At 29.9% G+C, this 27,527-nt stretch overlaps 3 protein-coding genes across 3 annotated transcripts; 1 reads left to right on the forward strand and 2 right to left on the reverse strand.

Annotated features, from left to right (window-relative positions):
- Window positions 1–4,297: 4,297 nt before the first annotated feature.
- LOC130827417 (cytochrome P450 76AD1-like) lies at window positions 4,298–6,101 on the forward strand. Its single transcript, XM_057693135.1, has 2 exons — window positions 4,298–5,279; window positions 5,357–6,101. The coding sequence occupies exons 1-2, from the start codon at window positions 4,410–4,412 to the stop codon at window positions 5,960–5,962; spliced, it is 1,476 nt and encodes a 491-aa protein (XP_057549118.1). The 5' UTR covers window positions 4,298–4,409; the 3' UTR covers window positions 5,963–6,101.
- Window positions 6,102–10,053: 3,952 nt separating this feature from the next.
- LOC130827419 (cytochrome P450 76AD1-like) lies at window positions 10,054–16,362 on the reverse strand. Its single transcript, XM_057693138.1, has 2 exons — window positions 13,979–16,362; window positions 10,054–11,119 (listed from the first exon to the last, which is right to left on the reverse strand). Exons 1-2 carry the CDS (start codon window positions 14,849–14,851, stop codon window positions 10,523–10,525), a joined length of 1,470 nt encoding a protein of 489 aa, XP_057549121.1. The 5' UTR covers window positions 14,852–16,362; the 3' UTR covers window positions 10,054–10,522.
- Window positions 16,363–21,210: 4,848 nt separating this feature from the next.
- Window positions 21,211–25,656, reverse strand: LOC130827420 (cytochrome P450 76AD1-like). Its single transcript, XM_057693139.1, has 2 exons — window positions 24,775–25,656; window positions 21,211–23,131 (listed from the first exon to the last, which is right to left on the reverse strand). Exons 1-2 carry the CDS (start codon window positions 25,636–25,638, stop codon window positions 22,523–22,525), a joined length of 1,473 nt encoding a protein of 490 aa, XP_057549122.1. The 5' UTR covers window positions 25,639–25,656; the 3' UTR covers window positions 21,211–22,522.
- Between the last annotated feature and the right edge of the window lie 1,871 nt (window positions 25,657–27,527).

Here is a 27,527-nt window from a genome sequence, read left to right on the forward strand (position 1 = left end):
ATGACTTCGCGTTATACATTAGTTTGTTTTTACTAATAAGTTTTTGAAAAAAAATGTTGTTTAACGACTTATAAGTTAAGGCAAAAAAAAAAATAATCAGATAAATCGTCTCATAATAATTTGATTACTAAAGTGATTTATAATATCTAATTTTATGAATCGTACAATTAAATAAGTGTATGTAGCTCACTTATTCCAATTCTAGTTCTATTTTGAAAAGGAGAAAAATGCAAAAGAAATTCAAAAATAATAGTTTGGACTTTGTACTAATGACAAAATTTGAAAATAATTTGACTAAGACCATCAAGTTTTAAATTGACTATTAACTAAAACAAACAACTTCAAAAGTTCAAATATTTTGGGTGTTTATTTGAATTTGAAAAACCAAAATGGCTAAATATGTAACATGACATTCAAATAATACAAATAATTTAACAATTTATATATATTTCTTCCATTCTGAAATACTCGCTAAATCTTGATTATGGCAACTATTCATCGTTTAAGCTTATTTTATATATTACGGCTAATATGTAAGCAAAAATAATAGTCAAGTGGTATCTTGTTTGAATCGTCTAATTGCATACTTTCATAATATTAAATTTTTATAATTTTTAGATGGGTATAGTTTACATATAACTGAACAAAATAACACATTAAATTACGTAAAAAATCAAATGTAGCAAGTATAATGAAACGGAGGAAGTACATGATTAAAGTATATTGGGTAGTTTTGAGGTGCAATCGCCTAGGGTTTAGCTCATAAAGGGGTCTAAATTAAGATAATCCTTATTATTAGAAATTAATTTTTTAAGTATATTTTTGTATCTTATCATTATATGATCTTAAATTCGTACATTTATTTTATATTGATGTGCTAGAAAAAAGAGAAATTATATAATGCATAGTTGGAGATGAAAAACAGAAATTTTACTTATACAAGGATCCTTTTTTAATTTTTCGCCTTGAGCCTAAAAATTGTCAGGAACAACACTGTGATACTTGCTCCACCTAATGCACATTATCCAATAAATTTAATTAAATAATAATATTATTTTTTGGAATTATCTAAATGATGTTGCTAATCCACTTGTAAAAGAAAAAAGAATAGAGTACTAGAGTTTTTTACTTTCGCTTTTGATTAATTGTTTTTTACTCAAAGATGCATGCATCATTAACCTGTATGAATATGATTGTAAATTTTGTCCTAATTAACAATAATGGTTACAAATGTTTATGGAAAAATCATGCCTTAGGTTAGTTTTAATCTCATTATTTGTACTATGTTTAGGAATCTTCCACTATAAATACATTTTTAATAGATTTCTTAATTATAGTGTAATAAAGTGTACTCCAATACAACAAGATAAATGCAACATACTTTTAAATAAGGTTTAAAAAATTGAATCCAATTGAAAATCATTTAAAAAATCGGGTCATATTTCAGTGGGAGCAAATATACTATTTTTCAGATAAGGTTATGAGTTCATTGCACATAACTATTTCCTTCAATTGACCTACCATTTTTTAAATAAGGTAACTTTTAAATAGTACTCCCTTCGTTTTTTTTAATCTTCCACTTTGGGTTTTTCACACATATTAAGAAAGATATAATCTTTGGGTTGTAGTGGGTATTATTTTAATTAAATAGTGGTGTAAAATAATGATTGTATTGGAAGTATGAGGTTGTAGTGGGTATTATTTTAATTAAATAGTAGTGTTAAGTAATGATTGTATTGAAAGTATGAGAGACAAAATAATTATAAATAAAAGAAAAAGGGTACATTAAAAGAAAAGAGAGTTTTAAGGGGTAAAAGTGGGATAAAAACATTCTAAAAATAGAAAGTATTCTAAAGTGGAAGAACTTTTTAAACTACCCGTTATAGTAATATGGAAGATCAAAAAAGAACGAAGGGAGTACAAATTTTTACGGATAAGTCTTTTGTTAACAGCTTAATAGAGGTAGTTTAAGTGTAGTTAATCAAACATGAAGTAAAAAGAAAAAGCCTTCTGATTACAAACCAAGACAAACTACAATGAATTGTTTTTGTTTGTTTATGTACAATAAAATATTAATATTAATACCTCTAATTCTCAATGTAAGTTATATTTAATTTTTTTAATTTTACATTTTTCAAGTATTATTCAAACTTAAAACACTACAAATAAATTTTATAAAAATTACAAAAATTATTTGATTTTAATTTTACACATCGAAAAGACTCAAAATATCTCACATTAATATATTTTAACTTCTTTATATTCATGAAAAACATCTTATTCATTTATAATTAAAGTTAGCAATAATAAATTAGATTGAATCAGTAAATTCAACTGATACTACATTACTGACGTACTAGGAATCTTATTACTAGCTAGTAGATTAAATTAGTTCGAAAAGTATTTTGTGTGTTTCTTTTTCTTCTGAAATTTTTTTATTTAATGGAGTAGTATTTGTTCTAATCAAATTGCAAATGATGCCAACTGATTCTACCAAATTTCAATTAGTGGCGGATTCAGGGTTCAGAGTTCCCTAGAATACTAATAAATAGATGAAATTTCGGCAGAAGTTTATTTGTAAAACAAATAACTAAAAATATTTTTTTTATTTTTACAAAATGACATTTAGAAACACAATAATTCCTAGACAAAGCTAAAGTAATATATAAGTTAACGAATGAATTACAATTGTTCAAATTTAAAATGAAATTGTGATCCATCATTGCGTTTGTAACTGTAACTGCTGATGTCAAATGTAGGGGTGTAAGTAATTTGGTGAAAAACCGAACTCCGAACCAAACCAAATCGAATAAGTAATTTGGTTTGATTATATTTTAATTTTGGTTTGATTTGGACTGAATTTTTAATTATAATTCAGTGTTCGGTTTGGACTCGGTTTAGGGTCCAACAAAACCGAAAAAACCAAAATGTTAAAAGCATGTTATATCTTCCATTTGATTTGTTTGAATTTTTGCCCTTATTTTAGATTTTTGTTAAAAGTTTTTACTTGTGCAAATTAAAAACCCTAAAATTATTAATATCTAGTTAGGAGCTTTAGAAAGAATAAGTTTGAAACAACATATGCGAATTTGATTATCGATGCAAAATATACAAATCGGTGCAATTTGGATTATAAATATTATAATTTGAATTTAGACTGAAAATATCAAATCAAATTTTATTCGGTTTAATTTGAATTTGTATCGAATCCAAATCAAAAATTAAACTTTCACCCAAGTCAAATGTAGAAGTTTTGTATGTGAATAATCCCTTGTAGAAGTCATCTGAACATTGGGCATGGATCAACTGATTTCTTTTTAGATGAGAAAAGTGCTAAGTAGGAAATTAGAAACCCCCGGCTGTTTATCTTCGGTACTTAAAGAGGTAAGCCACCAAAATATGTCATTCAATGGACAATATAATGTGGGTAGTATCTTTTTCTTTTTATTTGGCATTGTTTTTTATTTGTTTGTGGTTTGGTGGTTGGAGGAGAGGGGAGATTGAGTACTTACCTTTGTCTTTTAAAAAATGTTGTTTGTGGGTAGTTTTGAGGTGCAATCGTCCAGTATTCAGCTTATGAAGGGATTTAAATTGAGTTAATCCTTATTATTAAAAGTCGATTTATTAAGTATATTTTTGTATCTTATCATTATATGATCTTAAATTCGTACATTATTTGTTGTTGATGTGATGGAAAAAAGAGAACTGAAACTTTAATTATATAAGGACCCAATTTTTAGTTTTCGCCGGTCAGAAATGACACTACTTTTAAAGGTGAAGAAATTAAAGCCATTATGTTGTTTATTGCCATCTATTATTTTGATTTGTATGACAAGTTGTAATTTGAGTTTTAAGAATTTTCAATGCTCCTTAATGAATTTTTATTCTTGTTAAAGAAATGTCTACAATGTAATAATTCAGTGTTTGTTAATTTAGTTAATTTTGAGAAATTTTCAATTCTTTGTTGGACTGTCAATCTCTGAACAGGCAATTGCCAATGCTTAAAGGGGTTGGTAAAACAATTATAATGAAAGCTAAAATAGTTAAATAAGTTTTCAAAGGTATGCTTTAATCCAAAGCACATCATATGATTTTGGCTTTTAATTTCCACTAAATGGTGGGACAGGGGTTTGGTAAGCACTAAGCACTTTGGTGAAGACATGCACTAGTGCACTACTACTTGTAATTTTCTCTTTTTTTTTTTTTTTTTTTTTTTTTTTTTTTTTTTTTTTTCTAGATAGACTAAATTAGTAGACATTTAAATTAATTTGTAGTAAGCAAATAGCAATTTCCTTTCACTTACAAGTCACCCGGCTGCTGCAGCCTGCACTTGACTATCTGTTGAACTTTATGCTTATATAACCCCGGCATATAACCTAATCATATAAACAAAACATCAAAAACCAAACATGAATTACTACAATATCATTCTAATTCTGATCCCCTTTATCTGGGTTTGGAAACTGAAATCATCCTCTAAACTCTCAAGGCTTCCCCCAGGACCAAAACCTGTACCAATCCTAGGAAATTTGGGTCACTTAGGAGATAAGCCACATCGTTACTTAGCTAGTTTAGTTAAAACTTATGGTCCTTTAATCCACCTTAAATTTGGAAGTATAACAACCATTGTTGTATCTTCTTCGGCTGTAGCCAAAGAAATGTTCCAAAAACATGACCTTACAGTGTCCAGCAGACAAGTCTGCGCTGCACTTCGTGCAAATGGGCACGACCAGTTCTCTGTAGTATGGCTGCCTGTTTGCGCAAAATGGCGTTCATTGAGGAAAATATCAGCCATCTATTTGTTCTCGTCGCAAAGGCTCGATGCAAGTCAAGCTCTTCGACAAGAAAAAGTGTCAAAACTAATGGAATACGTTAATGAATGTTGTAAAAAGGGAGAAGCTCTTGATATTGGAGTTGCAGCTTTTACAACTTCACTTAATTTATTGTCTAACACTTTCTTTTCATTTGATTTGGCTGGTTATAGTTCTAGGGATTCGGGAGAGTTTAAGGAACTTGTTTGGAAGATAATGGAGGAAATTGGAAAGCCTAACTGGGTTGATTGTTTTCCTATGTTAAGGTTTTTTAGTAAGTTTAGTGTTAACCGTAAGTTAATGGGTTATGGAAATAAATTAAATGAGATTTTTGAGGATATTATTCAAAAAAGGTTGAATGATTGTGATGTTTGTGAAAATTATGGCGATGTGTTAGATACCCTTCTTCGATTGATGAAAGAAAAGGAATCAGGGTTGACTCTTGCTGATATCAAGCATCTTCTCATGGTACTTATCTATCTTCATCTGTATTTTTTTAGGTTTTATCGTTCACTAATTATAATTCGGTTTCTTTTATTGTTTAGGATTTTTTTACGGCTGGAACAGATACTACATCGAGCACTTTAGAATGGGCATTGACAGAACTCCTACATAATCCAGAAAAAATGGCGAATGTACAAGCTGAATTGGACGAAGTCATAGGCAAAAACAAGGTTGTTGGAGAATCCGACATCTCAAAACTTCCTTACTTACAAGCTACGGTAAAGGAAACACTTAGAATGCACCCACCAACGGTGTTTCTGTTACCGCGTAAAGCAAATAATGAAGTTGAATTGTATGGTTATGTTGTGCCTAAAGATGCACAAATATTTGTTAACCTTTGGGCAATTTCACGAGATCCAAATCATTGGACAGATCCAGATTTATTTTCACCTGAGAGATTTTTAGAGCGCGAAATTGATATGAAAGGACAAGATTTTGGACTTATACCTTTTGGAGCAGGAAGAAGAATATGTCCTGGAGATACATTGGCGATTCGAATGTTGAACCTTATGTTGGGAAATTTACTCCATGGTTTCAATTGGAAGGTTGGTGATGGAATTCGACCAGAAGATTTGGATATGAGTGATAAGTTTGGAATTACAATACAAAAGGCTCTACCTCTTCGTGCCATTCCAATTTCTAAATAAAACGACTGCAATTTCAAAACATAAAAATACTGCCCATGCCAAATCGGATATCATGTGTAAAATTGTCAACCATTGAATGTATTCTTGCACTCATATTACTCTCAAATGCTCAATACAAGAGAATTATTTCGCCCACAAATTCTAATTTAAGATGAGATTATTGTTAAACAGTTTTAATATAAAACTAAATAGTCCAATTAAATTAATTAAAACATTCACTTTATATATAAAAACACACATTATTTGAATTTGGAATTCTTATATTGAGTTGTCTTATAATAAAACGGTCACATAACAGATTTACTCAAATGACGTAGCGGTTAAAAAACATAATAACACTACAAAAACATATCAATTTGGAGATAAAGTTGCAACCAGTGGAGGAGTCGCAGATTAGAGGATATGTTGGAGTATTGGAAGGCACATAATGAAAATAAAAATAAAATTAAGTTTCATAATTAGGAATACATAATAGGGTTGTTTTTTCTTTTTTTTTTTTATTTTTTTGCATTGTTTTAACATAAGGATTGAGGAGGTTTGAGTACAAAAATAAAGAATTCACACCTAAGAATGGTAATATGGGCGGGTGGATGTGGTAAGCCCTTCCCCATACCTATACCTAACTTAAATTGTTTTACAGACCATCTATTGTGAGTAAAACTTTCATACTCACGCCGACTTAGATATTTACAAAGTGTGTGCTATATACTCTATAAATTTTTACATATTTAATTGTGCAACTAATTTTGTTTAAACCATATGATGTAATAAAATAAAATGAATACACAAAAATCATGGACATATAATTTGATTGCCTTATATTACATGTTTAAAGTTATTTAAATATTTTCCTATTATTTTTTTCAAGGGAACTACGTTTTATGTCGTCATCATCATCATCCAACCCAGTATATCCCGCTCATAAAAGACTATGGACAGGGTCTGGGGAGAGAAGGACGATGGCAACTCATACCCTTGGACGAGAGAGCGGCCAAAGGAGTCCCCTGGCTCGAGAAAGATGCAAAGACGTAGCTATATGAGAGAAAAGACCTATAAAAGAAAATAAGTAGACCCACCTACAGAATAAAAGGGGACAAGAAAACTAATAAAGAAATGGGAGGAGCAGGATGACAGGAACCTACGAGGGCATCAGTAATCTAAAACATGGATATGACTCCTCCAACTATCCCTATCCCAGACCCTTGGAGAGGTTTAGCTCCCGCAAGTCGATTTTTATCTGTTCGTCTCAAGTTCTCCTGGGTCTTCCTCGACTCCTCTTACCCTCTACTATAATACTTTCTACTCTCCTCACAAGGGCGGCGAGAGTCTTTCTCTGCACATGTCCAAACCATCTCAATCCATTTTCGCGCATTTTTCCCGAAATAGAGGCTATTCCTAGTTTGTCTCTAAACTCTTGGTTCCTAATTCTATCCATCAATGTGTGCCCGCACATCCACCTCAGCATACGCATTTTTGTAACTTTCATCTTATGTTCAAAAGACTTCTTAACAGGCCAGCATTAGGTCCCATATAGCAGAGTAGGTTTGATAGCCGCTCGGTAGAATTTTCCTTTTAACCTGCTTGGAAATTTCCTATCACATAGTACCGCGGTGGCTACACGCCACTTGATCCATCTCGCTTGTATGCGATGGTTTACATCTCCGTCAATCTCTCCATCCCTTTGAATGATAGATCCCAAATACTTGTACTTGGTCGTACATTTAACAACTGTCTCTCCAATGGAGACCTCTGGTTCCCCTACCGGTGTTGTCCCACTAAAGTCACATCGCAGATACTTAGTCTTTGTACGACTAATGCGCAACCCTTTACCTTTTAAAGCTTCCCTCCACTCATCTAATTTATTACTAACCTCCTCACTAGTTTCTGCTACTAGCACTATATCGTCTGCGAAAAGCATGCACCACGGTACCTTCTCCCAAATAGATTGTGAAATCCCTTCCATAATGATAGTAAAAATGAACGAGTTTAGAGCTGATCCCTGATGTAGCCCAACTTTAACCGGGAAAGGCTCTCTTATCCCCACCGGTGTTTGGATGTTGGTCAACACTCTATCATACATATCTCGTATTGCTTCAATATACACTGAAGAAATACCTCTAGCCTTGAGGCTATCCCAAATGACGCCTCGTGGTATGCTATCATACGCTTTCTCCAAGTCAATGAACACCATATGTAAATCCTTCTTTCGCTCCCTATACTTCTCCATCAGTCTCCTCAAAACATGAATTGCCTATATTGTTGACCTTCCTGGTATAAAACCGAATTGGTTCTCCCTAATCACCGTTTCATGTCTAATTCTCCTCTCTATCACTCTTTCCCACAATTTCATTATGTGGCTTAAAAGTTTGATATCTCTATAGTTCCCACATACTTGCGCATCGCCTTTGTTTTTAAACAGAGGTATTAGTGTGATGTTCCTCAATTCTTCTGGCATCCTATGTGTCCTCAAAATCGTATTAAAGAGGTTCGTCAATTAACGAATGCCCCCATCTCCTAAGCCCCTCCACACCTCAATCGGGATGTTATCTAGCCTGACTGCCTTCGTGCTCCCCATCTTTTTGAAAGCTTCTCCAACTTCCCCTGTGGTAATAGCACTCGCTGGCCCATCTTCCAGTGGTCTTTGGACGTCAGAGAAAAGCTTATCCTCCTCTTTTGGCCCCCTTGTCTCATTGAGTAGCTGCGACAAATACTAGAACCATCTGGCTTTGATGTCCTCTTGTCTCAAGAGGACTCACCCTCCCTCATCCTTGATGTATTTTACTGCCTCTAAGTCTTGCCGCTTCTTGGACCTAGTCCTTGCCAACTTAAAAATCTGCTTTTTCCCCTCTTTAGTATCAAGCTTTCGATAAAAATCTTCATAACCACGGTTTTTTTTCCTCCGTTACCGCTTACTTTGCCGTCCGCTTTGCTTCTTTATAGCTCGCTCTCTTTTCTATTCTATCCTCCTCTTCCGTGCATGCCATAAGTTCTTTAAATCTCTTGCTTTATCCTATCTTCTTTTCCACCTCCTCATTCCACCACCACGACTCTTTGAGCACTTTTGGTTTACCCGACGCCACCCCCAAGGTCTTTTTTGTCACTTTTCTAATGGTTTTTGCTATGTTCGTCCACATTTCATTTGCATTATCTTGGGAAGCCCAATAAACTTATCTTGGTTGCCAAGGTTGTGCCAAATCCCCTTTGAGTCTCCCCCACATGATCTGTCCCCTGGACTAGCCTTCTTCTCTACGATTTTCTTCCTCATCCTGAAAACCAATACTAAAAGCATGTATTGGGTGGACATCTTTATACCCAGCACTACCTGATTTTAGCTACCTTTTTATGTCTTAAACCTTAATTTTAGCTACCTAATTAGTAATTACAAATAACATAAATTGCTTCATCAAGTCTCACATATCACATTTCACATAAGCATTCAAAGCAGCCCACTAAGAAATTCTCAATGCAATAAATGAAATACTATGTTGACGAAGATTCCTAATTTTTTTTTAACATTTTTCCATTACCCCAATGATATTAAGTGATTACGACAAGCCTATCAATACAAAGAGGTAGTTTTTGATCCTTGGTAACAAATATTATTTACAACAACATAAATAAGTGATATTAGAAACCATATATTGATTTTGTGTTTACAAACATTACTATAAGTCAAATAATTGCAAACTTTAAAACAAGCCGTCTAAATCCCTAATAACAATCAAGAGACTCACATGAATACATGATCGATTGAAAAGGTGCATTGTCATTGATATTGACGAGATATTATCACACAAACCCAACACAATTCCTTTTAATTAGTGAGGTTGTTAAAAAGGAGCCATCAAAAGTATAATTATGAAGAAAATGATAATTTTATTGGGTTGAACTTACTAATCGGCAATTGCTTGTGAAAAACACAGATTATATGCATTTCAAACAAAGATAAGATTTTGGTAAAAGGAAGGAAAAATTGAAGCAACATTCATGAAATCCAAATAAAGAGGTCCAAAGCAACGAAGAAAGTACAGATAGTGAGGGAGATATTTGGGTAGAAGATAAAACGATGATAACGGGATGACCAGGAGAAAGATGAAAAAGGGAGTGAAATGGGTGGAAAGAAGAAAAAGCAGGGTGAGAAGATTAAAAAATGAAAATTTTGAAATTAACGTTTCCTAACTTTTAATGTGCTAATAGGTTACGGTGGACAAACATTAGAACCACTTCCCTAATATACCTATATTTAATCATTCAAACTTTATAAATTTAAATTAAAAATATCATGACATTAGTACGATAAATCATATTGTTATATTAGAAAAAAAAGTTAAGAACTTATTCAAGATGATGTGATCGAGCATTTATAGGAACGGAATAAAAATACGCAATAATTTTAGACTTCATTTATCTTACATCTTTTCACAACTTTAGAGCCTAAACGCAAACAATAAATCGAAGTAACACCAACATAAAGTCGTAATTAAACTAATATTTAAGGCCTTTTGATTTAAAAAGCCTTATACGATCAAACATCTTGCATATGTTTTTAATTATCTATGATCACCTAGGAATCGGATTTGCTAAGAGGGGTATAGCCTTATGCAAGGACATACCAAACTTATCTTCCACATCTACTTCTTCGTTGTCATGATACTTCCAATTGAATGATTGAAGAAGAGTAGCCAACATTAAATTTAGCATTCTATAGGCCAATGTCATGCCTGGACATATTCTTCTTCCTTCTCCAAATGGTAAGAATTTAAAATCACGACCCTTGAGATCTACTTCTTTTTCAATAAATCTTTCAGGCATAAACATCAATGGGTTCGACCATACCATTGGATCACGACCAATTGACCAAACATTAATCAATACTTGTGCATGTTTTGGCACAAAATAGCCACATAGCTCTACATCGTTGTCAGTCATATGCGGTAATAAAAATGGCCCAGGAGCATGCAATCTCATTGTTTCTTTTACTATTGCTTGAATGAAAGGTAACTTTGAAAATTCTGATTCTTGTATAATTTTATCTTTTCCAAAAACTTGGTCTATTTCAATTTGAGCCATTTTCATTTTCTCAGGATTACGTAATAACTCTGTCATTGCCCACTCAAATACAATTGAAGATGTGTCTGTTCCTGCCACGAACAAGTCCTGACATTCAATACGACATGTTACAAAGACATTATATTATTATATGGAAATACTTATTTATTATATATACTGACAATATATTTGACTCTTAGTAAAACTGTCATATCAATTAATATGATAGAACAATTAAAATGTAAGCTTAAAACTCAAAAAATTTGTTGGTATGAAAATACCTATAAATAGAAATTTTAAAGAAAGATGCAATTGCATGTTATAAGAACATGATTTAAATGTTCCACAATCATATTTTAACCAGTAAAAATACTTTCATTTAGCAAAGCTCTATAAGATCATCATTTGCAAATTTCCTTTAAAAACTTACCTTTAATGCTAAAAATCATTGTTATGGTAATAAAAACTTTTGAATATCAAACAATCACATTTAACCAGTAAAAAAAACTCTATTTGGCAAAACTCTATAAAATCGCCATTTGAAATTTTTTTTCAGTTTTTTTTTTTTTATTTTGTATGATTGTATGATTGTATGATTTGGTCAAATAAATTTTTTAAAAAACATACCTTTAATACTTAAATCATAATTAATATGATAAAATCTTTTGAATATCACACAATCACATTTTTTTAACCTATAAAAATGCTATATTTGGCAAACTACATAAAATCGTCATTGGAATTTTTCCAGTTCTTTTATGGTATTGTATGATATGATGTATGATTGTATGATTTGATCTAATAACTTTTTTTGAAAATTACCGTTAATACTTATATCATAATTAATGTAATAAAATATTTTAAATATCACACAACCACGATTTTTTAAGCTACAAAAATGTTACATTTAGCAAAACTCTATAAAATCGTCATGTGAAATTTTTCGGTTCTTATATATATTGCATTTGTATGATAGTATTGTATGATAATACTTAAATCATAATTAATGTGATAAATCTTTTGAATATCACACAATCACATTTTTCTAACCTTTAAAAATTGCTATAATTGTCAAAACTCTATAAAATCATCATGTGGAATTTTTCCAGTTCTTTTATAGTATTGTGTGATATGATATGATGTGCGATTGTATAACTGTATAATTTGATCTAATAAATTTTTTTAAAAATCACGTTTAATACTCAAATCATAATTAATGTAATAAAATCTTTTGAATATTACAATCACATTTTTTAACCTATAAAAATACTATATTTGACAAAATTCTATAAAATCTCCGTGTGGAATTTTCTAGTTCTTTTATAGTATGGTATGATACGATTCTTCCTCTACGTTGTTGACATTTATATTTTCAACTTTTAGTGTTTACATGTTTATTTTTCTAATGTATGATAATATGAATTAAAAAAAGTTCATCTCCAAAAACTTAGCTTATATTTTCTTAATCTTTATTCTTTTCTTTTGATCTCATTCACACATTTCAATTATTCTTTAATATGATCCACACATTTTAATTCATTTCTTTACATAGTACCTTTTTTTTAATACTAAGTTTATGTTTGTATTGAATGTAAATATCTAGGCGAGAAATAAAAGCCAAACTATGAGAAAAAGGCTATAAGAGATTAAAATTAAGAAAACTAATTGTTGTCAATGGTAAGAAATATGTGTAAAGCAATTAATGGAGATAGAAATGAAGTACTCATGCCTTTATTGTGTGGTAAATATTTACCCTAGTAAGATGGAGGAAAAATATTTCAATACTTCTTCCGTAAAACAAGATGATAATTTTTCCTTTTCTTCATGCTTCTCATACCATTGTAGTTCATCCGTTTTAAATTACTTGCAACATTGTAGATATTACACTATTCATTCATTATACTTAATTTGTGATTAATTAATAATCTATAAGTTAAAATATAGTTAAAAAAGATCATGTTTGATTTGTCTCAATGAAAAAATTATAACTCATATCCAATTTTTATAACTTTTATTATACATAATTTGAGATATTAAAGATTAAATTAGTGAAATTAACTGCGTGAAAAAACAAATATTAAGTATCATATTTTTTTTAATCTCCTCTATTAAACATATTCGCCTCTTCTTACCGTCATTTTTCACGGTTAAATATTTATTTCTCCCTTAAATACTTAATTACCCCACTAATTAAAACTATCATCAAACTTAGTAAACCATAATGTCAAAGTCAAAAAGATGTAAGTATGCAACTAAAAAGATGTGAAAGAAAAATATTCATAGTATTATTTAATTATTTGATTATTACACGTACATTTGTACATGTTTAATTGTAAATATCCTAAATCATGTTTAATTAAAAATTATCAAATATAATTTTAATAAGTTTACTTCGAAACGAATCAAATAAGATATCACTTGACTATGTGTTAACTTATACAGTAAGAATAATATATATATATATATATATATATATATATATATATATATATATATATATATATATATATATATATGATCAATGAATATTAGCTAAAAGTTAAATGAGACAATAATAATAAATATTAATATGAGGGAGTATTAATTAGGGAAATTATTAATGGTATCCCTGAGTTTTGATACTTTATTAATAGCATCCCTAAGTTTTTATTATCAATGATTTCCTCGTATTATTGTGCATCTTACAACCATAACCTTTTAAAAACTTTTGCCATCCAAAATTGTCAAAAACCTTTAACTTTTTCCTTTTATTTTTCAATTTAAAATATATAAGAAAGTTAACGATTTCAGATGATTTTGGACGGAAAAAGTTTAAAAAGCTTACGGTTATAAGATGCTCAATAATACGAGGGTATCAATGATAATAAAAAAAAACTTAAAAGCATCATTAATAAAGTGTCAAAACTCAGGGGTATTATTGATAATTATTCTATTAATTAGGAATAGTCAAAGAAAAGGCATACTAACCAGAAGCAAATGTTTTACTTCTTCAAGGCTCAACTCATTATCCTCAACAAGTTTGAGTAGAGTATTTAGCACATCATCCTTAGGATCTTTTGGAGTTTTCAATCTTTCATCAATAATTTCTCCAAACATATCCAACATTTTGTTGAAATAAACACTAGTCCTTTTATACACTCCTTGTAAATCAAAACACCTTAGTATTGGAAAAAAATCGGATACATTAGGCTTTCCAGTCTCTTCCATTATATGCCAAATTAGATCCTTAAACTGTTGTGAGTTCAATGAATCATGGGTAGCCATATCCATGGAGAACAAAGTATTTGATAACAAATTTAGCGAGGTAGTAAATGCAACTTTACCTATATCAACACGTACACCATTTTGGTAACAATGTGTCACATATTCCTTTAGATCACTTACCTTTTTAGCTCGTATATGTTGGCCAGCATCAAGTCCTTGCGTGGTTAACAATTGGATCGTTGCAATCTTCTTTAGTTTTCGCCATTTAGGGCATACCGGGAGAAAAACTAATGAAAAACTGTTATGGTTCGTTGCTCGTGTAGCATCTAAGAGTCTTCTTCCAGAAAATTCCAAGTCATGTTTAAGAAACATTTCTTTGGCTATTTCCGGAGAAGAAATCACTATTGTAGTAATTCTTCCAAGTTTTAAAGACATTATCGGGCCGTAAATTTTGGATAACTTGGTTATTGAACGATGTGGCTTAGTTCCTAGAAGGTGAATATTGCCTATAATCGGCCATGGTTTTGGTCCCGGAGGACGGGGAATAGTATTTTTAGACTTTTTAGTAAATTTGGTGAAAAAGATGATGCTAAACACAAAGAATAGGAACAGGGTTATGGTATTAAAACACTCCATTGATTCTAAGTTTATTTGAACAATGTGCTTTGAACTACTACTTGTAGTACTGATTTTTATACTTGGGTATTGTCTGTAAATCTTTTAAACGTCTAATATATCATCAATTGTACTATACTTTAAGTAAAAAATGTTATGAGCAATCTAGTTTTTCTATTTTATTTCAGCTGTCTAATTATAATACTAAATTATAAAGAACTCTATACTTAAAATATTAAGTGTCACTGTTTATAAATTGATGTTTTCATTCGGATCGTCGTGTCTTTTCAGGTTAAGTGTTTCAGATTGGTTGAACGTTGAGTCTTGCGTCTTTGTTGTTTGTACAAAATTATAAATTCATTTTTAAAGGGTAAATTGTCAAAAATAAATTAAACTTTGATAGATTCGCTGAAAATGAACTCAACTACCTATTATTTTAAATAAACCCACTTATTCGATATAATTGATAAAAATAAATGTTTGAGTATATAACATATTATGGGGTTTCATTTAAAGAGTAATATTTAGTGTCATGTATAAGAAGGGCCGCCTGTGTTGCATCCACACTTCCAGCCTAAAAGTATTTCGTGTGAAAGAGTGTATTAAAATATATATATATATATATATATATAACATAATAATAGATAAATTTATTTTAAGCTACTAACGTGGGCCAAATTAAATTCAGTTACATGATCATGTCCAGTCATTAATTAAAGCCCCCTATGTATATTCATTGTGCTTCCATTTCATTTCAAATCTACACCATACAATTATATAAAACTGCACACAATAACTCCCCAAAAATTTTGATAGAGACATCACTTAAGTCATTCATCAACATGTTCAAATAAACTTTCGTAAAGATCCAATTGTCGTTTTGCACAAAGACTCTAGTGCGTACTCCTTCATCTTTTTAAGATTGCAATTAATAATGGCTGAAAAATATTGTTACCTCCTATATTCAGTTTTTGTGCCTTCAAGTCACCTTAATTATCCCATTTTTATTTTTGGTATGGATTTTTGACTTTTATGCCTTTAGTAACTTTATCTTATTTTCAATTATACCCTCCATTATCCATACTAATTTTTCTTCCTAAAACATTAAAAACCCATAATACCACTCTCTTTCCTACCCTTAGGGTCTCACTTTTAATTTTCTCCGTGAAAAGTCAAATGGAACTCTTAAGATGAATAGGAGGGAGTATAATTAATAAATAGCAATTTCACATCGATATGTATGTTCTACTAGAGGAATATTGATAATTCTCCAAAAAAAGTAGAGAAAATAATTAGATGAAATTAACTCATTAAAAAATTATCTATTTGTCTCAATTTGAAAGCATATATTATTTTTAAAGAATGATTATGAGTTTGACTCTCACCTAAACATTTGTTTTCATCAGCCTAATCTATAAGAAAAAATTTCTAATTGTCCCATAAAATTACATCTAATTCAAAAAGCTCTACATCAACAAGTAAATGTAGCATTTCTATAAGACATAGGAGGGATTTTATTATTTTTTATTTTAAATTGTTTTCTCAAATATATATTTAATATTACATACATGTTCTTTAGCTCTTCCATATAACGACACACTATACACAAATTCAAGATAGTGAATTAGTTGGAAATAAATATAAATTATAGATATATTGGGAAAATGTATTTTTGTAATGATTGGGATAAGTTAGATAAAACATATGAAAATAGAGTTGTATAATTTCTTTTTAAATAAAAAGCCACAGAAAGTTACAAGATAAAAAAAATTAAAGCAATAACTAAATACACAAAGAAAAATTACCTTTGATTTTATATGAAAGAATCTATATAATGAAATATAATTCGAATGCTCATTTTTCACTCTCAATTCTTAAAATATAAGTTAAAATATAATTAAGTGAGATTTTATAATTCGTTTTTAATATATATATATATATATATATATATATATATATATATATATATTATATATATATATATATATATATATATATATATATATATATATATATATATATATATATATATAAGTGTTAGAAATCAATTAAAATATGAAATAAGAGTTCAAATGACATTATATCGAAGATGGGAGAGTCTTGTTGACAAGGGCACATATATGGGTTAACAATGATGTCAACTGACATCATTTAAGTTAAGAATAAAATTATATATCTGTATAGATACTAATATATGTGTTGATTATGTTGATAAAAATTTATATGAATGTATTGATCTAGGTTCAAACCTCATTACATACAGTTTTCAAATATTATCAACATCATATAATTTTGTTTTATATTCGCCATTGTGAGAGTTTTTTTTTTTTTGAAATGTTGTAGCAAATTCTTCAAAGGGACAAACAGACTAGTATAAACTTATACGAACAATATAATTTACGCTTTGTTTGACTACAAGGATTTAGAAGCAGCATTATCATCATATAAAGTATATCCCTTTTATAGGAACTATGGTTAGGATATGGAGAGAAAAGAAAGATGGCAACTCATAGTCATAAAGGAGAGTGCGATCAAAGAAAGTGTAACTATCCAAAAGCCTACAACTCACAACACGACTGATTCATAATTGAGTTTGAACTTATGGTTCCGATAAACGTAACGATTAAAATCATGGAATAACTAACGATTATAAGTTATTCAAACTAACATATTAGCTGTTAAAATCTTTATATTATATGTATTAGATTATAAAAAATTTACTTTAAGGTTTAATTTGTATATATGTTTTAGAAAACTAAAATGATCACTACGATAAAATGAGGTGTGATTATTTTTGCAATCGCAATTTACAACGATATCCACAAATGCTTTCTATTTGCAATAATCTTTCTTTATTTTTAAAACAAAATTCATTGGTGAAGGGATCAAAATTCTAAAAAGAAATGGATTTTTACGGTGTCAAAGGGATCAATATTTACATAGCCTTAACCTTTTTTTTTTTTTTTTATTGTGTATGTACAACTTTTTCGTTCTTTTTATTGAACTTTATTTTTAATTTAAATTGTATTTTTAATTTTGAATCATTTTTATTTTTTGGAATTCTCATCAACTACTCTAAATTCTTTTGCATCAACTTTACTACATCCTTTAAATTAGGGAATTTTACAAACTACAATATTTAAGTTCTTTTTCCAAATTGAAACACCGAGTTAGTGTAACTCGCGAATTCTGTTCAAGTCACATAATTCGAGCAAAAATGACTCACTAATCACCGTTGACCAATCTTAATGATTTTTGGCATTCTAATTATTTGATTTTATTTTTATTAAACATCCTACCATGCATATATTAGGAACTCTAACCATCTTCCTCTCTTTTCTCTCTTCTCTATATAAAAACCCTAATTATTATAGTTGGTTTGGGACTATGATCAATCTTTTGGCTGATGGTAAGCCTCTAATTTTTCCGTTTAAGCTTTTTTCATATGATTAGAATAAATATTTGTCCCCTCCGTACAAAATAATTGTTTTACTCATTCTTGGGTTGATTCGATCCATATATTAGGTTTTGATCTCTTTCCTTGTGAGAGTTTGGGGTTTTGAATTCTAGTCTTGTTGATTTGTTAGTAAAGATTAATGCGATAATGCAACAAATACCAATATTGCAATTACCATCAATAATATCAAATTCAATTCTATCTCAAGACTATAACAAGTTAAAAGACCCCCTCATAGAAAGCTGTATCAAACAGCAATGTGAAAGAAGATATTTAGAATTGTGAGATCTCATACGCAACAACCGTAGTTTTGTTAATTGTGAATTATATTTGGTTAAAGTTGTTATGTACTTTTTAATATTTATCTTTGATTTAGATGTCGTATGACTCTTTATTTATGAATCAGATATTATTTTTTAAAAAAGAAGGAAAATTTCACGTGGTAACCTTGAAGTTTTAGGTTTCTGCATGGTAGCCAAAACTATTAAAAAATCTACGCGGTAATCTTGAGGTTTACCAAATTATTCGATTGTGACCATTTTGCACATAAAACGTTAGCAAACGCTAATTTCGTTGCTTTAAAGCTGCGGTACGCCTATTTATGCGACTCACCATTTCAAATGCCATCAGTATCAGCCTTTTCCCCCAAAACATAAATCCTAACTCTACCATCTTTGAATTTGGGGGAAAAATATGATTTGGATAAAAGATGATAGAGTTAGGGTTTATGTTTTTAGGGAAAAGGTTGAAACGATGGTATTTGAAATAGTGAGGCTTTAAAACTTTGAAATTAACGTTTGTTAATGTTTAATGTGCAAATAAGTCACAATGAAACAATTTGGTAAATCTCAGAATTACCGTATGGATTTTCTAAAATATTAGTTACCGAAAATCCAAAATTTCATGGTTATCATGTAACATTTGTTTGAAAAAAATAATAACATCTCACCATGCTCACCCTCCAATTGGAAAATAACAGAAATCAAACAATGTCAATATCACTTTTGTTGGCAGTAGCAGGGTTTTGCTATTATTATGTATGTTTGTTTTGAATCCTTTTGTAGTTTTGTTTCGACCGCACATTGTTTTAACCTTTTGTACTTTTTTGTTTTTTTATTCACATGGCTTATATGGTTGTAGTTATTTTTTACGGTCGGTCGGTCGGGTTTTGGGTCGGATCAATTTCGGTCGGGTCATTTTCGGGTCGGGTTAGTATCGGATCAGGTCAGTTTCAGGTCGGATCACTCTGGGTTTCGGGTAGGTTCGGATTGACCCAACGGGTTACCATAAAACATTAGAATATCCAATCGACTAATTCAACATGAAAAAAAATCATTAAAATGTCTAAAAAAATCATTAGAGAAATTACATGTACGATTTTCAAAAAATAGTTGGTATGTTAGGTTCATTTAAGTGCAAGAAAAATAGGGGAATTAATACTTATTTTGAAAGACTTGTAAGATACGCGCTTTATAAAAGTTATTTTGTTTATTATAATTGTAACGTTAGATAAAAATGACGTTAAAATTATCTTCACAATTTTCATGTTGGAAAGATATACAACTAACTAAGTACTTATTTCGTCTTATAACATACGCGTTTTATAATTTAGGGTAGCGACATTCGTTTTTTGAAAAGCTCATTCAAACGTGCGAAACGTTCGTATAAATTATATTGATTTGCTTACTGAAATGTAGAAGAATTAAAAACTCATTTGACTGATTTAACAAGATACATGTATTCAATTAAGATGATTATAACGTCCTGTTTTTAAAGAAAAATAATTATGATGGCTAAAAAGACGTTAAATACGTGTTTTTTGAGATCTATTGATGAGTTTTAGGGTTCAAGTGATATACTCAATATGTTGAGATACTTTGAAAACTAAAATTTTATTTGAAATGAATTCTAACATTGAAATTACTCTAAAAATTGATATTAAATCGGTCAAAACGGGTCGGTTTCCGGTCGGGTCATTTTCGGTCGGGTAATTATCGGGTCGGTCATGTTTCGGATTAAGTCGCTTTCGGGTCGGTCGGGTCGGGTCCCGGGTTCATTTTCGGGTCGGATCAAATTTTCCCAGGTCTAGTTGTAGTACTCTCTCCATTATTTAGACCCTTCGTCTTCAAATTTTAATAATATTCCTCTTTTAACAAATAAATTTCTTATCATCATTCATCATACTTCTCTGATGAAGTTTTTAAAAGAAATATTTACGAAAAATAAGAAAAATAAAAAATAGTTTTATAAAATTAGTGGAAAACATATGGAACCATAAGAAATATTAAAATGTTAAATTAAAGTTAGTAGAAGATATGTGGGGTCCATAAACATTATAAAAATATTAAAGTTGGTATAAATAAGGTTATTTTTGTCTAAAATTTGTGAAACTCCCCAAATTGACAGATAAAAACTTCTCTAAGGAACGGATGGAGTAATTCATCAGCATTTTGTGACAAGTGTCACTTTGCAAAGCATTTTACTAGCACATTATGCCAAGTGTCACTTATAATGCAATTTAAAACCCATATATATATATATATATATATATATATATATATATATATATATATATATAGGGAGAAGTTCAAGTGAAAATCATCCTTATATGAGAACCGTGAGAACCATAAAAAGGTGTTACTTTTTATATAAAAAGGTGTTACTTTTTTCAGAAAAACGTGTTACTTTGGATTTGTATTTTTTTTCTGACAGTTCCTGTTTTTTGGTAAAGATTACCAGATTTTTTTAAAAATAAAAGTAACACAGTTTTTATGCAAAAATAGCACGTTTTCTGTAAAAAGGTAACACATTTTTTGGTTCTCACGGTTCGCATAGAACCGTGGTTTGCACCTGAACGCGACCCTATATATATATAGGGTCGCGTTCAGGTGCAAACTACGGTTCGCATAGAAACTTTGCACTATTCATCAATTATTTTGATTTACATATTATTCTAAAGACACAAGTTAAAATTTAAATTTAATAGCATAACTTATTATAGTTTTAAATACCAATAAGATGTACTAGTAACCTCTTATAAGGGCAAAGAACTCAATGTAACACCTTTAAATAAAATTGATTATGATTTGAAAATTTGTTAATATCAATAAGATAAATATTTACTATTGAATACAAATCCACAAAAGCAATACAAATCCACAAAAGCATATCATTTGCCACCATGTTTACTATTGAAAACAACGTTTTCTACATTGTGTTTTAAGTTTTTTATATTGTAAGTTATTATTTTTTAATTTTTTTATATTGTAAGTTATTATTTTATTTGGGCATTTTTATACACCTAATTTCTGCTAACCTTGGGTGGTTGTCCTTCTAACCTACCCTCAGCCTCATGAACCTTCAGATATGATTTTCCTTGTAAAACTACATTATATTTTAATATCAATGCCAATATTAAAAAACGTCGTGTACCGAACGAGACATTATGATCATAACACTTGGTAGATTGTTTAAATTTAAGACATTACAAGAAAAGTATCCATAATACGTTATACTTCCTCCGTTCCTTTTTGATCTTCCACATTACTATAACGGGTAGTTTCAAAAGTTCTTCCACTTTAGAATACTTTCTATTTTTAGAAAGTTTTTATCTCACTTTTACCCCTTAAAATCCTCCTTTTCTTTTAATGTACCCATTTTCTTTTATTTATAATTATTTTCTCTCTCATACTTCCAATACAATCATTACTTCACACTATTATTTAATTAAAATAATACCCACTACAACCTCATACTTCCAATACAATCATTACTTCCCACTATTATATAATTAAAATAATACCCACTACCACCAAAGATTCTCTTTTTCTTAATCTTTGTGAAATACTCAAATAGGAAGAACAAATAGGAACGGAGGGAGTACATATCAAATTATTTCCTAGAAAAAAACAAACACTACTATTACAAAAGCGTTTGTCGACAAAGTAGTTTTTTTTGCTTAACTTTTCGCTAATGTCATGTTTGGGAATCATGATTTCATTTGAAATTTTAAAATTGGTTCAAATTTATTATTTCGCAAATCAAAAGTTTTCAAATTTAGATTTGAATCAAATTTTTTTATTGTTTTAAAAGTAGTTAAAGTTGAGAATTTAAGAATGACTACTCAAACTTTATCATTCTCAAATTCTTCACTTATTATTTCATAATTGAAATTCATAATTTAAAATGAAATACTTGTTCACAAATAATGACCATAATAGATGCAATTAATTTCTTCATCTAGGAAAGGGAATTGATTGAAGTGATTGAGCCTTTTGTAGTGTTATACCAAACTTTTCTTCGAGCATGTCTTTATCTTCTAAACTTATGCCATCACCAAACTTCCAATTGAATGAATGAAGTAACGAAGCTAACATTAGGTGTACCATCCTATAAGCTAATGGCATACCAGGACATATTCTTCGACCGGCTCCAAAAGGTATAAGTTCAAAGTCTCGACCGTTCACATTAATTTCACGTTCAAGAAATCTTTCAGGTGAAAATGAGAGTGGATTAGGCCATATACTTGGATTCCGACCAATAGCCCATATATTCACCCATATTTGTTTATCTTTTGGAACAAAATAACCACATAGATCCACATCTTTTTCGGTCTTACGTGGTACCAAAAATGGGGTTGCTGGATGCAATCTATAGGTTTCCTTCACAATTGCATGAATATAAGGCAATTTTGAAAATTCTGACTCTCTAATAAAACCATTTTTGCCAAAAACCTGGTCTAGTTCGAGTTGAGCTTTTGCAATGTGTTCCGGATTACGTAATAACTCTGTCATCGCCCATTCTAAGGTACTTGCACTTGTGTCCGTCCCTGCTACAAACAAATCCTAATGTACACGCATAAACGACAAGTCATACATTTTTATATTTTAATAACTCTTTTTGTCCATTTAAAATTATAATTTGTAACATTTTCCGTTTATTTCGGTATGTTTATGGACATTCTCATTTTTCAACCAAACATTTTTATTTGGGTAATTAGCTAGTATGCTTTTCGTTTGGTACACTTGCCCTAATACCTAAAAGAGCTAGTGAAGTAGAAAGTGGAGAAAAGATAGTAACCTAGGCATGGAAATGTTCGAAAGAAAGAAATGAATACTGATTGATCATATCTCTCTCATTTTACATCTAATATAAAATGAATAAAATTTAATAGATCGAAAAATTAAGTTGAAAATGAGATAAAAAAAACAAATGGATATTAAAATTGAGTGATTACAATAGAGATATAGTATAAATTTGTGAATGGGATTAAATTAAGAAGATTGAGACTATTGACCATTATTAAAGAGGGAAAATCACTATAACAAATTAAATTGAAAAATGGTCTAAAATGAAAAGAGAGTATGTGTTTTAGAAGTAGTGGGTGGAGTTGGATAATATTTTCTAAAAAAAATAATATTTGGACAGGTAAAAGCCGCCCACTAAAATAATCGGGCGGGTACTAATATTCGGGTAAATCCATTTGTCCGTTTATAAATGTGAACTTTTCTCGCGTGTGATGAATTGTGGTTGGTAGTGGTCCTTCGTAGATTGTTGATGTAACTTTTATCAACATTATTTATTCATGAATAAATTGAGCCCATCCTCAATTAAAAAAACTTATGAAGCTATACGTACCTATCAATAATGATAAATAATTTAGTGTGATTTTTCCTAGAAAATTGACTTAGAATTAATCTTACAATGTTTCATTCTACATAAATATTAGTAAATTAGAGTTTAGCTATAATGGATTTTTTTAATAGGATAATTCATGATGAATTATTACATAGAAATAAGAGAGTAAAATTGTATAAAAAATTAATTTATACTCCCTCCAATTCATTGTGTTCTCCCATTTAGTTTTGACACACTATCTAATGCACTAATTCAATTCTAAATATCTCTAATTTTGCATAATTAAAAATTTTAAAAATTTGATATTAATAAAATTTACATTGAGACTGATCAAACAAGATCCCACATGACTATATTTTGATGTCTAGATTAAGAATAAAATACAAATTAAAAATGATCGATGAATAGTGTCAAAAAACTAAATGGGACAACTCAAATGAATCGGAGGGAGTATTATGTAATTCATAGATACTTTTTTATTCACAAATAGACTAGAAAATCCCTACATATAATAAAGAGAGAAAAATAATCATTTTTATAGGCGGTAAATATTAATACTCCTTGTCACAAGGCTAAAAGGGAAAATACTGAATCAACCATTAGATTTAACCCTTGATTCTCACAATTTATATGTATACTTTTGTGCCTTTAATTTTGCTACATTGCAAAAATCAATCTAAAAACTTTTTATATATTGTCTAGTAAAAAAAAAAAGCAGAGAAAGTAAATACTTAATCATCAATAAATAGCAACATAATTATTTCTTTCATTCTTAAAATTTACCTTTTAACTAGATTTAAAATATAAAAAAACATAAAAAAAAAAGAGAGAGAGAGAGAAGTTTACTTACAAAGAGAAAATGTTTGACTTCATCGAGGCTCAATTCTTTCTCGTCAACAAGTTTGAGCAAAGTACTTAGCACATCATCACCATAGTTTCCATTTTTAGAATCTTTCAATCTTCCATCAATAATCTCCTCAAAAATCCTTAACATTTTATGAACATAATTAGTAGCCCTTTTTTTCACCCCTTGTAAGTCCAATTTCTTAATTAATGGAAAAAAATCCGAAACATTAGGCCTTGCTCCTTCCTCTAGCAAATGCCAAACAAGATCCTTAAATTCTTGGGTACTCGAACTAGCATAGCTAGCCAAATCCATCGAGAAAAACGTATTAGACAATAAATTTAACGTGGTCGTAAACACGGCCTTACCAATATCGACCGGTGCACCCGTCTCACTACACTTTCGTACGTGTTTAATTAACTCGTTCACCTTATTTTGTCGTATGACATGACTAGCATCTACTCGTTGATTCGTAAATAATTGAATTGTTGCAATTTTTTTAAATTTTCTCCATCTAGGACATACAGGGAGAAAAACAATCGAGTACTCGTGATGGTGAACTGAAGTTATAGAATCTAAAATATTTCTGCCAGAACAAGTTAAATCGTGTTTTAAGAACATTTCTTGAGCTACTTTGGGGGATGAAATAACTATTGTTAATATGCTTCCTAGTTTTAGAGATATTATTGGGCCGTAAATTTTTGAAAGCTCGGCAACAGAGCAGTGAGGCTTGTTGCCGAGCTGGTGTATGTTGCCTATGATAGGCCATGGTTTCGGACCCGGTGGAAATTTGTGTTTGGTGGGTAGTATTTTTGAGAAGAAGACGATGGTGAGGAGGAGGATTAGTAAAGTTATGGTGTAATACTCCATTGATGATGAAGAATTGAAGACCACACTTTAAAAAACAAAGTATACAAACGGTTTAAGGATACTATAAAAAAAATACTTCTAGTATTCATCTTTTTAAAACAATGAATGGACTACGAGTAGATGGCGTATTTATTGAACACCAACAACATTAATAATTGTATACACACTACAACATAATTCGATTTTAGTGGGATATATTTAGCAACATTTAATTTATGTGTTACAATTTTTTAATAGCATATATAGTGAATTTAGTGTCATTTATTAGATTCTTTAGCAATATAATAAAAAATCATACTAAAGTTTTTTGCAACATAGGATCTGGTGGCATTTTTCATAAATACTACTATAGACTATAGTAATAATTACATATGTCAATAAACGCCAAATAAAATGTCACTATATCACTTTATAGTGGAACTTAAAATAAAAACGAACAATTATTACATTAAAATATAAATTAGTAACATTTTTTTAATGCCACTAAATATAATGTCGTAAAAAATTAAATTTGTTGTAGTGACGCTAAAAAGTACGAAGATATTGTAAGTATTGAAAATGAAGTCATGTGATTTATGAAAAATTAGAATAAATTATAAGTTTTAGTGCGATATAGTAGATAAAGTCATGTTCAAAAAGAACTAATTCAGTCGGACAAATCAAGATAACATAAGGGGGACAAAATCAGCGGACAAGGGGTAACAAAAGACAAATAATAAGTACCATATAAAAAAAGTGCAAAATAAGTTTGGACAATGCAAAATAAAAATTTAGTGCAAATTTAATAAGATAAAATATTATTAATATATAGATAATCTATCTTCTGGATAATCGGTGTCAATACAAGTTCATAAACTAATGGCGTATATATGCCCAAGATATTGACAAATATAATTATTGGAAATTGGACATTTGGTTATTATTCCAAAATGTTTTCAAAGATATTTTAGTCTCATTAGACTAACAAGATAAATAAATAATATATATTAAATATTTCTTACGACTTACGACTTAAAAAAGTCTGCACAATTATGTTGATGATGTGGAATATTCATTTGCTATGGTCCAAGAGGATCAGAGCATATAATAATATGGGAAAATCAATATAAAAATTATAAATATCTTTGTTTATATGTTTGAGATTGTTATTGCTAGTGATATTTCTAACAACATGTCACTATTAAAAGTAATTTCAAAGAGCCAGAATGAATAATCATACAAAACTACTCCAACAAAGGTAAATACGCACATAAAAAAACAAATCTTCAATACTCACTTGCTTTAAATTGGTGTATTGGGCCATGACAATTCTTTACATGATCACTTCATGTCACTTATGTGGCCATACCCATAGGGCACATTTGGTCTCGGGCCCACAAACCTACGGGTAATGAGTTGTTGACTTGCATACAACACTTAATGAGATTAAGTATTTCCCAAAAACATATGATATTAAAAAGATTACTCATCGAGCATTATATCCAAGTCCACAACCCAATATTTTAGCAATGTGAGATCTTTCTCATATGTTAAGTATTTTCAACATAATTGACCACTTTTACTTAACTTTTATATTGAGTTTGATTTTTATTATCTTTTCTTTTTTCTCAGTCTACTCTATACTGAATTCAATTCTCATTGTCGTTTCCGATTCACACATCCTACCTATACCCAAAAAAAGTGGCGCACCATGCAAGAGGTCTTTTGATGAAAGATTGCCCTTTCTTAAAGTCTAATCGTGCAATTGATATATTTGTAAGTTTTGTAACCGTTTCACTGTAAGACGGACTCAAACAATTAGATTATTTTCTAATTGATCATAGGACTCAAACAATCAGATTATTTTCTAATTGATCATAGGACTCAAACAATCAGATTATTTTCTAATT

The sequence above is a fragment of the Amaranthus tricolor genome, chromosome 11, assembly GCF_026212465.1.
Source record: "Amaranthus tricolor cultivar Red isolate AtriRed21 chromosome 11, ASM2621246v1, whole genome shotgun sequence".
Taxonomy (NCBI): domain Eukaryota; kingdom Viridiplantae; phylum Streptophyta; class Magnoliopsida; order Caryophyllales; family Amaranthaceae; genus Amaranthus; species Amaranthus tricolor.